Source organism: Primulina tabacum, chromosome 4 (assembly GCF_025594145.1).
Source record: "Primulina tabacum isolate GXHZ01 chromosome 4, ASM2559414v2, whole genome shotgun sequence".
In the NCBI taxonomy this organism is placed as follows: domain Eukaryota; kingdom Viridiplantae; phylum Streptophyta; class Magnoliopsida; order Lamiales; family Gesneriaceae; genus Primulina; species Primulina tabacum.
Window position 1 is genome coordinate 49,048,207 of NC_134553.1, and position 13,520 is coordinate 49,061,726.

The following is a 13,520-nucleotide window of genomic DNA, read 5'->3' on the forward strand; positions in this document are numbered from 1 at the left end:
GAGAATATTGCTTAATTTATTAATTATTGGGGGATTAAAATTGTGGGAATTATTCTACCATGAAGAGATAAGGAAGGATATCAAAGAAATGAGTTGTCGAATGTTTTTAAATTAATTAAGTTGGCCGATTTTTATCATCTAAAAATGTGGGTAGGAAAAATTGCTTATCTAATAATTATGGGTGAATTAAAATGTGAGGGATTATCTACCATGAAATGGATTAAGGAAAGATATCAAAAATGGAGTGTTGCCAAAAATTTAAATCCTTTATAGTGCAATGGCCGAAATTATAAGATAACGGGAGGACAAATATTGCTTAAATAATGTATTTTAAATCCTTAGAGTTTTATCTACCCATTAAATATTTTAGTGGATTAATAAATTAATTATGGAATAACATTATCTTGCATGTATGGCTAAATATTTAATTTACTTAAATAATTCATTAAACATTCTTTTACAGTTGAATTAACTTATTATTTAACTTAAATAAATTTTAGGAATGATTTCTTAATATTAAATTTTATCTCAAACTCCAACTCCAGTCCGGCCTCACTCAATTAACTGAAAAGGTAACAATTAAACTACTGCAATATAATAATTAAATTTAAAGAAAAGCATTTAAATTCTCATGCAATAAAATCATATTTAAATACTAGAATTATGCATGGCTAATACGTAGTCTAATTTACGGGTTCTACAGAAAGAATATATGAATTCTATGACATTTAATGGAGTATGAGATCTTGTTCAGTTTCCTAATGGTGTAAAATTCATTAGATGTAAATGAGTCTTCAAACAAAGAAAGAGAAATTAAGCAACATTGAAAGAATAAAGCAAGACTCGTCGCTAAATTATTCACTCAGGAGGGAAGAATAGAGTACAAGGATACTTTTTTCTCCTGTATCTAAGAAAGATCATCTCCATATCATTCTAGCATTAGTTGCACATTTTGACTTAGATTTACAACAAATGGATGCGAAAACGACTTTTCTCAACGGAGAGCTAGAGGAAGATGTTAATATGAAACAACCTGAAGGATTATTCTCAAGTAATGGTGAACACTTGGTATGTAAACTTAAGAAATCTATATATGGATTGAAACAAGCTTCCCGTCAATGGTATTTTATATGGATTGAAACAAGCTTCCCGTCAATGGATCAATGTAAATACCAAAAGGTCAGTGGGAGTAAGATTTATTTCTTTATTCTACATGTGGATGATAGAGTATTTACAACCAACGACATGGGTTTGTTATATGAGGCGAAACAATTTCTGTCTAAAAATTTTGATATGAAGGATATGAGCGACGCATCTTATGTCATTGACATTAAAATACATGGAGACAAAATTCGAGATATTCTAGGTGTGTCTCACAAAACCTATATCAACAAGGTGTTAGACAGATATCGGATGAAAGATTGTTCACCAAGTATGTATCTCATTTTAAAAGGCGATGAGTTCAATTTAAGTCAATGCCCAAAGAATGATCTAGAGAGGGAACAAATGAAAAACAGTCTTTATGCTGCTGCTGTCGAAAGCTTAATGTATGCTCATGTTTTCGCTAGACTTGACATGGCATTTATTGTTGTGGTGTTAGGAATATGTCAGAGTAATAAGGGTTTAGACAAGTGGAAAGCTGCAAAGACAATGACAATGTACCTTCAAGGAACCAGATATTATATGATTATGTTCAGACGAACTGAGAATTCAGAAGTAATTGGTTACTCAGATTCAGACTACGCTGGCTGCATTGATTCAAGAAAATCCACTTCATGATATATTTTCATGCTACCTGGTGGAGCTGTATCTTGAAGAAGTGCAAAACATATATTGACCGCTACTTCCAATATGGAAGCTAGGTTAATAGCTTGTTTTGAGACAACCTCACGTGATGTATAATTGAAGAGTTTCATTTCGAGATTTAGAATTATGGATTCTATAGCTGAACTATTAAGAATGTTGTTTTATAGCTGAACTATTTAGAATTATGGATTCTATAGCTGAACTATTAGGTCAATTCAAATGTCGTTTTTTATCGATAAAAATAACAAAAGTGATATTTGAAGCAAGCGCATCGACATTAAATATTTAGTCATACGAGAACATGTTAAATATAAGAAAATAATTGTCGAACACATTAGCAATGAATTGATAATTGTAGATCATTTGACTAAAGCCGTGCCACCATTGAAATTTAAGTATCTTACAGAAAGGATAAAACTGAGTTCTTTTATGTAATTTGTCGTAAGAACAAATTAATAAACTCTAATGTGATATTTTATCATATTTGTTGTGCACATATTTATTGATTTGAAAAATATCAATAAATTTGGACATCGAATAAACATAAGGTCTATTCATTAATTCATATAGATTTGAGATACATGAAAGATAAATCGTTAGTAGCTACATCCATCAACTCGATTATGTAACCATCTACTTATGGTGGTTTTGTAAGAAATTCGAATTCGGAAACCAAAAACTATTAAATAGATAAATCGTTAGTAGCTATATCCATCAACCAAAACCGAGTAAAAAGCTTAAATCCGAGAACAAGGTAGGGTGAGAAAGCAAATTACGTGATTTTGGGGGGAAAAAGTTATTGCCTTGACTGACTACTCAAATTCTACATTTAATACAATGTATGTATTGTAACGTTGAGATTGATATAAAGATACTTAATTACAGAAAGTAAGCTAAGAACAAATGATAATCAATAAATCGATTTGATCCCAAAAAACAAAAACATATACCACCTACGGTGTTAAAAGACTAAATTGCCCACTCACCCTTTCCACTCAATGCATTGAGATGTTGGCCTTGTTTTCTGCTTCCCGGCTTTCAGCGGGCAGGCGGTCTGCAAGGGCAGCACCATACAATTATACTGTAAACACAAAGAGCTGCTGATCGGAATCTCCACCGTCGGACTAATCTCGATTCCGGTCAGGTAATTGTGCTGCAGATAGAGTAACTGTATGTTGGAAGCCAATAGTCGGTCTACGAAGCTGGCCGGGACTTGGCCCATGAACTCGTTATTGTTCAGGTACAGGTTCTGAACCGTGGAGAACATCGGTGAAATTTCGCCGGAGAGGCGGTTGAAGCTGAGATCAATGGTCGGGATGGTGACCAGATTGGTGGGACGAACTTGGCCGGAGAATTGGTTTCGCTGGAGTTGGAGGTTGGCGATCGGGAAGGTGAATAGCTCGGTGGGAATGGGGCCGATGAACCGGTTCTTACTGAGGTCGATGTAGTTCATCTGGTTTAATCGGGTCAGAAGCACGTCGACCGGCCCGGTGAGCTGGTTCCACGACAGCGAGAGGTGTTGGAGGGAAGGAGGGAGTCCGGTTGGAGAAATCGAACCGGATAAATCGTTGTGTTTGAGGTCGATTCGAGTTAGGTACTGGGAGACGAAAGGTGGTATTGAACCGGATAGCTTGTTGTGGCAGAGGATGATGTTGGATAACGCCGGAAGGGCTCCGATGGAATATGGGATACTCCCGGTGAGCTGATTGAAGCTCAGATCAAGGGTTTGAAGTCCCTGGAGGCTGCCGAGGCTCGCCGGAAATTCTCCGGTGATGAAGTTCTGGCTGACAGCTAGAAACCGCAGGTTCTTCAGCTGAGACAGGGTATCCGGCAGACAGCCGAAGACCCGACCGGGGACAACGGTCAACTCCGTCATCGATGAGAGTTTCCCAATCTCCGGGTCAAGTCTACCGGTCAGACCCGGAGACCCGGCTCTGGGATCGCCGAGATTGAGAGCAACCACCTTATCCCCGTCACAATATACACCGGCGAAACCACACGGGTCCGAAGTGAAATCCCAGGAAGCAAAATAATTCGACCCCGGCAAATCTTCCAAGCTTTTGCGAATGTTCTGCAGCGCCAAGAAATCGATCGGGTCCAACATTGCATGCGCGAGAAGACTGCATTTCAGAACGAAAACCAAATTGGCCAAAAACATGAACCAGAAGCAGCCATTTCCACTCGGAAAACACTTCATTCTTGCAGATTCAAGCACTGTTGAGAAGAATATTTGGAGGGACTTATAAAGGGATTCTGAAAGTGGTCCTTTATCGTGAAGAGGAGACGTGAGAGCTTTAAACGAGACAGCATCCAAAGTTGCAGAACATACAGAAAATGCAGTAAAAAAACTTCATATGAAAGCAGCAAACAACAATAATAAGCGATAGCTGAAGATCAAGAATATGATTTCTTTTATTGGGCTCGTGTGGCTTGTGGGAGAAGGTGATGAAAAATGGGAAAATTGACAATGGCAGGAAGCGTTTGGGTCCTTTACTGTGTGGGGGAAGATAGTGATTGTGATACGAAGGGGAACGTGATATTCATTAATTTTTCCTTGTAGTTTTGTAAACTTCGAGGTTAGGGTGGGCAAACGGTTGTCCGAACCTACGTGGAAGCGTACGAGGCTGCCTTTTGACGCTTTGGTTGCTCTGCTGGCAACCACGAGACAAAACCCGGTGTCTCTATTTGGTAGGTGGATTATTTATTTATTTATCTGTTATTGAATTAAAACATAAATAATTATAAATATATAATCGGGTGTTTTGTTTAGGTTTTTGTAAAATTTTAATTTCGAAGCAAAATCCAAATAATTTGGTAAATTTTAGTATATATTAAAAAATTACATATGTATTTTAAATATTTGAATTCCTATTCGTAAAAGGCAATGATAAATTTTCATTGGTAGGAAGTAAAAAAATGACTTATTACATTACGTTTTAACAAGTTTGAAAAATGATACATTACAATTTATAAGATTTTCAGATAAATATGTTTTAAGTAATTTTAGTCAAACAACATCTTAATAATTATCATTTTATTTAATATGTGTTTGTAAGAAAGTGGTGTTTACACTACAATTTTTATGAAAAACACATGATTTTAATGAAGTTTCAATTCCTAACATAATTTATTTAAAACTCACTAAAAAAAATTATAGTTAAAATTTTCAATATCATTAAATGTAAAAAATTACACTAATAAATATTTAAAACTAATTTTTACTTTTATTTTAATCATATTCATCATCTTTTAATTTGATTCCTATCGTAGAAAATAATTTTTGTTGACATTAATTAGAGATTAAATATTAAGTATTAAATTATCACATATGAATTTATACTTTATTATTTTGCACCCAATAAATACACAATATATGTAATGCCCAGGATTTTATATATTATAATCTGAGATTAATCTGAAATGAATTATGGATTAATTGATGTGATTATAGACGGAAAGTATTAGACCGGGAAAGAAGAGAGGGCGCACATATGTGCGAGGTGTCCAGTAGCATTTCCAGAGAGTTGGGCGCACATGCGCGGAGTGGAGGCGCGCATATGCGTGAGGGGTAGAATGCACGAGACAGTAGGTCTCGCGCATATGCGCGAGCCGTCCAGTAGTTAATCTTCCGGATAGAACTTCCGGCGCATATGCGCGGGGCTTGGGCGCGCATATGCGCGCGACATGCAGAATTGAAATAAGCCACTTGGTCTCTCGTATGCAACGTGTGTGTGTGTGTATATATATATATATATATATATATATGTATATATCATGAATTCATTTCAGAATTCATAAGAAATCGAAAAAGCTTCAGAGAAACGGTGAAAAATCCTTACGCCTTTATATCTCGAACCGTCCTTTAGATTTTCAATCCGACTTCAGTACTGAGTTTCTATCGATGCAGTTACGTTTAGACATGATTTGAAATTATGATATTGTCAGAATTAAATATGAATCATATATGGTGTTTCTGATATCGTAGACATCGTATAATTGAAGTCAGATTGAAGAACAGACTGTGTATGTATTTGTTATGATTTTCGGAGTTGATTTGATTGAGATTCGATATCAGGGTTGTATTGTTAATGATTATAAGTTTTACCGATATTGATTATGAATTCTGATATTATATCTGTGATGTTGAGACTGACGGGGTTATCGAGACTGTATTGTGATACCGTTGAAACATCAGTGGATTGATATTGATCAGATTCAGTAGCGACTTCGATTATATTGTGATATCGTCGATATGGATCAGATTGTATCTTGATTCGATATTGATCAGATTATGTTTGATTTGAGTATTAATCAGACTAGATTTTGAATTGAGTTGCATATTGAGATTGTGCCTATGTGATATTGTATTTCAGATTGATATGGAACAGATTTGACTTCGAGACTTCGACTTCGTCAGACCGAGAAGATAAAGGTATAAATTAATGTTGAGTTGGGATTGCACAACTCGAGTGGGGTTTGACTCGAGTTTCCCTAAATCACATAATTTACCTTATTGCATTGATATTTGCATGGACTTGATTTGATATGCTTGTTCTATTGATTTATAGAGAGCATGTATTAGATGAGTATTAGACGAGTGATCTTGTGACAGAAGTGCCTGATAGTGGTGGGATCGCCACGTACACATTGCACGATGTCACAAGATAGGAAATTGGTGAAAACAGCCAAAGTCTGTGACGGTTAGGTCAAGACACTGGATGTTTGGTTATATCGATGTGGATAGAATTGAAGTTTCTTCTATTACTGGTGATCGATACTATATCGATGTGGATAGAATTGGAGTTTCTTCTATTACTGGTGATCAATATGGAATGCCAACGTCTGGAAATCGGGATCCCTAGACTAGGATTGAGTCTAGTCTAAGCCTGAGAGTTACGGATAGTGATTCATTGATTGATGTTGATTTATGTTCCTGATTATGGTTCATGTTTATAGTATGATTTATATTGTTTTGTGTTCCTGATTATGGCATAAGGCTAGAGTATGGTTTATTATTGATGTTGATACATGTTCGGATTTGGATACATGTTATAACTATTTGTTATATGCTTTTATATTGTCTATATGATTGCATGTATACATGATTTATACTGGGAATATAATTCTCACCGGAGTTATCCGACTGTTGTCTTGTTTGTATGTGTGCATGGCAACAGGTGGAGCATGATCAGGGTCGAGAAGATGAGGAGAAATCGTGATAGAGTGGAGACTACGGACTTTATTGTAAACAGGATTGAACACTTGATATTTAGTTGTTGAACCTTAGTTTTATTGAATGTAGACCGTACAGGACTTGTACTTTATTTTATACGAATATGTATATTAGTTAATTCCATTACGTTCCGCATTTAAAGAAAATTTTTTTTATGACCCAAATTCCTTGATTAGTAAATTGATCCTATTGATGATTATGAATTGAATTAGCGTCCGGGTCCCCACAATATATGTGCTTGAGTTTATGAGTGCTAGTGTATATAACAAGCACGAGCTCATACACACACACACACACACACACACATACATATATATATATATATATATATATATATATATATATATATATATATATATTTTTTTCGTGGGACGAATCAACATTATTTATATTTATCGTAATAAATAATATTTTTGAAATAAAAAATAATTTTCATGGATAAACTAAATAAAATATTTATTTTATAAAATTGAAAGACCCACCCACCAAAAAAAACAAAGATGTATTATAAAGTGTAAATAGTGGTCACATCAATTAGATTTTCTAGTAAAATGTTGGTGAACTATAAATTATTGTGCCAAATAATTAATCAACTTTCCAATTTCCACCCACCCAAGAATAAGGCAAAATGTGTACGTCTATGAGATTAAATAAAATTGATCAAGACGATTTCTTAATTTAATGCTTGAGCATGCAATAAGTTAATTTTTTTGTATGGGGAGTTATATGTTAATAATATTTAATTTTTTCACGTGTCCTTGAGTTGAATGTATAATAACGATTTTGATACATTTATCTCAATCGTTTTTTTTAGTATATTTATCTTCATTCTTCTCAAAATCTTCTCTTTTGTCGCCGACTTAAACATAACAAGTATCAAAATCGATCCGGAGCAGTACATGGACAAAACTAATTGTCATCAACATCAACATAAAGTATGAAAAATCGGGGATAGTTCATGTTTAGACAAGGGAAAAAAAGTATCAAAATTTAATCATTCAAAAATTACTGTGATAACTAAATCAATTAAATATTAATTCATATAAGAAATTATTACAAAAATTCATGATCGTCACTCCTTCGTTCCTGACTGTTTAATTCTTGACCTTTCAGTCTGGCAAGTTATACCATAATCATCAATTCAGGTGGCAACATCAGTTCAATATATTAATATTTCATTAATTATTTTAAAATTAAAATCGCTATATATATATAATTATGATCGATTATTATTTATCCTTGATATTTAATATTACTTGATTTGTGTTATTTTTCTCCCAAAAAAAGAAAAAGAAAAAGGAAAGAGGTGGCTTCCCAAATAAATAAGTACAGCAAAAAAGTGACTAAAATAGGTGGATAATTATGATAGCGTATGAAAGCAGACAGAATCAAAGGTTGCGATTTCAGTCCGGTCAGTATTTATTAACAGCTTAATTAGTAGTTAAACAGTCAGTCAGATTACTCATTCATAATTATATCAAATTATCATGTATCATCTCGAGGAAGTTTTTTTCAAGACGATCTCTTGAATTTTTATTTGTGAGATGAGTCAATCATACCGATATTTATAATAAAAAATAATACCCTTAACATAAAAAATAATTTTTTTTCCATGGATGACCCAAATAAGAAATCCGGCTCACAAAATACGACCCGTTTTTGTTTATCATCAATTGAAAATCATATAAAAAGAACTTTATATTAGTTTTTTTTTTATCTCGTGGTAAGCTATGTTTGAAATATTAAAGAATATCTCGATCAAAATCGATTTTTCGTCGCGTTTAATCAGACGATTTCGAGAAAAAATCGATTTTCTATGTATATGTGCATGCATACCTACGGTTTTAGATCCATTTGGTTGTAATTTGCATTTTCATTTAGTCGGAAAATAACACATTTGAATTTGGGATTGCATGTATAGTGTACATATCATATATTTGGATTTAGTTGAAGTTATTATGTTGCTACTACATAGGGGTGGGCGTTTTTTATCGGGTATCGGGTACCCGACCCGACCCGATCGGTTATTACCCGATCGGGTCGGTTATTTTCCTCAATTTCTTGTTCGGGTCGGGTACCCGAACCCGATATAAAACTGTCGGGTTAGTTTCGGGTAGTAGATTACTACCCGAAATTAAAATCGGGTACCCGAAATTCCATATATATTATATATATTGTTTTTTATTTTAAATTAAGAAATAAAAAACCTAAATCCCTAATTCACTCTTCATCTTCAGTCTTCCCTCCGTAAATCACTCTTCGGCTCTTCACAGTTCACTCTTCCCTCCCGACGCTGCGCCTCATCTTCCCTCCCAACGCTGTGCCTCAGCCGGTCACCCCTCAGCCAGTCAGCCGCATCTTCTCAAAAAATGAGTATACATCTTATTAAATCGTTCATAGACCTAAATTGTATAATGCAAAGATCTCTCCTAACTAGTAATACTATTATTAGGATTGTAAAATATTATTATTTGTTGGGGGTTGTTAAACATGGGCTTGCCATGATAATTAGGATTCTTTGTTCTTCCCTTTTCCCTCCCGAAGTCTGTGGCTTGCCATGATAATCGGGTACCCAAAATGTTTTGTAATATTTGTAATATATATATTGTTTTATATTTTAAAATAAGGAAAAAAAACTAAATCCCTAGACCTTGTCTTCTCGTTTCTGTTCCTTCATCTTCTTGTCTACTGTCTACGCTCTACGGGCTGCAAGGGCAAGGAATTTATCCTAGACCTTATCCTACTGTTTGTGATCACACAATTATTATTTATGCCCACCTTATTGAATATTTTGTATTTCAGAATTTTATTGTGTAAATGGAGAGTGTAATAGATCATCTAATGGAAGAAGCTCATAATGTTGATGAAAACAAGAACAATGATGCTGATTTTGTGGAAGATTTAGATAATGATGGTGATAAAGATGAAGTGAAACCCGAGTCTAAAAAGAGAGCTAGAAAAGATATGACATCTAGATCACAATATTGGGAACACTTTGAAAAATTCTACTGTGAAAGTGACAAGGTGCAAAAAGGTAGGTGCAAATATTGTTGTAGAGAGATCAAGGCAGATCCAAAAATACATGGGACTCGACCTTTACAGAATCACTTCGCATCTTGTAAAAAAAACCTCATGTAGTTGCAAGTAAGGTATAAAAAATTTTGTGAATGTGTTGAGATCGAAAAGATAGATACAAAGAAATTGTTAAGCCTTGATGTACCTACAAGATGGAACTCAACATATCTAATGTTAGAGTTTGCAATATCTTTGAAAAGAGCATTTGATTCATATGCCGATATAGATCTTGCCTACGTGAATGATCTCTTGAAATCACCGTATGATGGGATTCCATCGGAATATGATTGGGAAAGGGCTAGTTTGTTAGTCAAGTTTCTTGGACACTTTTACAAGCTCACTTTGGCAATTTCTGGCTCTCTATATGTCACTTCGAACATCATATTTCATGAAATAAGTGCTGTTGACATGCTTCTAAAACAGGGGTTAGGAAGCGATGATTTTGAACTAAGTGAAATGTCGAGAAAAATGAAAGATAAGTTTGACAAGTATTGGGGCTCGATTGAAAAAATGAACATGATGTTGTATTATGCAGTGATTCTTGATCCTCGTCACAAATTAGAGTTTGTTGAGTTTTCATTTGATACAATGTATGATGATATCGAAAAGAGCGCGATGATGAAGGAAAAAGTGAAGAATGGAATGCAAGAAATTTTTTTCGATTATAAAGTGACACATGGAACTCCAGGAAGTCCGGTACGTTCTGCATTAGGTTCTACATCATTTTCAAAAGATTCTCAACCTAATAATTCAATGACTTCTCGAACATACTTGAAAGATGAGTTTAGAAAATACAAACTTGGTGGGAAAAAAGAACATGTGAAGTCAGAATTGGAGAAATATCTAGGTGAGGATCCTGAGGATTATGATGAAAATTTTGACATCCTTCAGTGGTGGAAAGTCAATTCTCCCAGATTTCCTATTCTTTCTCGATTGGCACGTGATATCTTAGCTATTCCTGTGTCCACTGTTGCTTCGGAATCAACATTTAGTACAGATGGTCGTGTTTTGGATGCTTTTAGAAGTTCACTGTCTCCTAGAATAATTCAAGCTTTGGTATGTACCCAAAATTGGCTAAGGTTGGATTCTAAGCCTATATGCGTGGAGGAAGATTTAGCTGAAATCGAAATACTTGAGAAAGGCATATTTTTTGTTTCTTTACTTTTCTATATTTATTCTTAATGGTTATGTTTTATTCTCTAATGACTAATCTATTTGTTTTTTTTATTTTGGCATAGAATTAACAAACTCAGAGAAGGATTCAACCATAATTGATATATAATTATGGAAAGCATCAACAATCGATTATTGTAAGTTTTTAAAGTCTAAATTCATTATATTCGATGACTGTAAATACTAATATGCACATACCCTTATCCATGTTTTGCTTTTCAATGCAGTTTACTAGAAATAATTGTGTATTGTGACTGTGGCTTACTAGCATTATTAAGCTGTTTTTTCAGATACAGGAAGATGTTTTGCGTGGAGAGCTAGTTAATCTAAACAATTTGTGTTTTCTCGTTCTTCTCAACACTTTGTGTTTACTACTTTGTCTTTTCACTTTATAGTGTTTTATAATTTGATGCAAATTATTAATGAAACTCTATGATGCAGCGAGTCAACCACAGCGAGCACACTTGTCGCACAAATCAGTTCATTGCCTGGGGTAGCTTGGATGAAAATTCAAGATTGTTACAACTGCAGCCAGGCGATATGCTAGGGCAATTGGCATAATGTGTTCTTATAGGTCGAGTCATTTTGTTTGACAATGGTATTATGTTCACTTCAAAATGAATGTCAAATTTGAGTCTTTCGTTTTTCTTGTTGTGTTGAAGTTTGGTACAATTCGCCAATTCTGTGTGAAATCTTAGCCGTTGGATATGTACGACTCATTGCGTCGAGTACTTACTATTTAACTTAAAAAACTTATTAAGTAGATTTTTAAATTTTTTTTTTCCTAAATGAAAGATTTAAAGTGATATTTCTTTAAAAGATATAGTAACAAAATATAGTGGTTTTTAAAATAGATAATATTGTCTTTCAAACTTATTATCATTGAACTAAGTTTAGGCTTTTGGGTAATACCTCCACGAAGTACTAATACACAACTTAGTTTTTGGTGCCAAACTATCTCTCAACCAGTGGTGTGCGATCAGCAGCCTATTTACAATCCATACCGATTGAGACCAATTGCTGTTTAAAAATATACCAATTGAATTGATTTGGACAAAAACTTCATTAATAAAAAAAATCCTAAAAGACATGTTAATCTAAACAAAAATTTCGGGTATCCGAAATCGGGTACCCGACTACAAAGGAAAGTTTCGGGTACCCGAACCGTCGGGTAGCACCGATTAAAGTTCGGGTACTAAATAAGCTACCCGAAAATTTCGGGTACCCGACCCGAAGTACCCGAACCCGTGAAACCCGACCCGATGCCCACCCCTAATACTACATATGAAAATAGTCATTCAAATATTTTTTGCTTCATATTATGACACATACTCTATGGCTTCCAATAGAAGTCTTCTATTCCATCCATATAATAATTTTCATGTTTTAATATATCTAGACAAAAAAATATATTCTAACATAATTTATTTATTTATATTTTGTTTTTGACGATGGAACTCGAAGCCGATACCCTTTAGTACACACTAGGTAAATATCTAAACTAAAACACCAGTCTGCAAACCACGATAGTTTAGTAAATCGCATTGGACAAATATTATGCAACAAACGCGCCCGATAAAACGTTGGTATGAAGAATTAAACTAATAATTATTTATTAGTTAAGCACTTAATTATTCCACCAACTCGAACACCTAAAGATAATTCTTACACAATAATGCATGGACTCTTTAAAAAATCACTTTAGTCATTTTAATGAACGAAGATAAATACTCTAAATATCCTTTTGTTTTCAAAATTTATTTTAAATAAAAGTTGAATTTGAATATTAAATTTTTTACATTAATATTTTTTCAGGTTTTTTCAATATATTCCGAATTTCATTTAGTTAAAACATTTTGGCCTTAATTGTGACTATTAACTACCACTGTTTTGGGCTGATCTTCAATGGCAAGTGAGAGCCTCACTTTACATGTACTTGGAACGATATTTTAAATGACTTGGAAATTCAGAATCCATCATATTGACCGGAACAAAAATATGAGTAGATCTTTTGTGAGACGATCTCATGAATTTTTATTTGTGAGACGGGTCAACCCTTCCGATATTCACAATAAAAAGTAATAATCTTAGCATAAAAAATAATATTTTCATGGATGACCCAAATAAGAGATATGTCTCACAAAATACGACCCGTGAGACCATCTCACACAAGTTTTTGCCCAAAAATATAAGGTTACACTTTGATTGTTTGAATTGATTTGAAGGATGTGTA

The 13,520-nt window shown here is 34.1% G+C and overlaps 1 protein-coding gene across 1 annotated transcript; it reads right to left on the reverse strand.

The window, feature by feature from the left end:
• Positions 1-2,477: 2,477 nt before the first annotated feature.
• Positions 2,478-4,144, reverse strand: LOC142543698 (uncharacterized). The gene has a single exon (XM_075651099.1). It carries the CDS (start codon positions 4,001-4,003, stop codon positions 2,789-2,791), a length of 1,215 nt encoding a protein of 404 aa, XP_075507214.1. The 5' UTR covers positions 4,004-4,144; the 3' UTR covers positions 2,478-2,788.
• Positions 4,145-13,520: the final 9,376 nt, after the last annotated feature.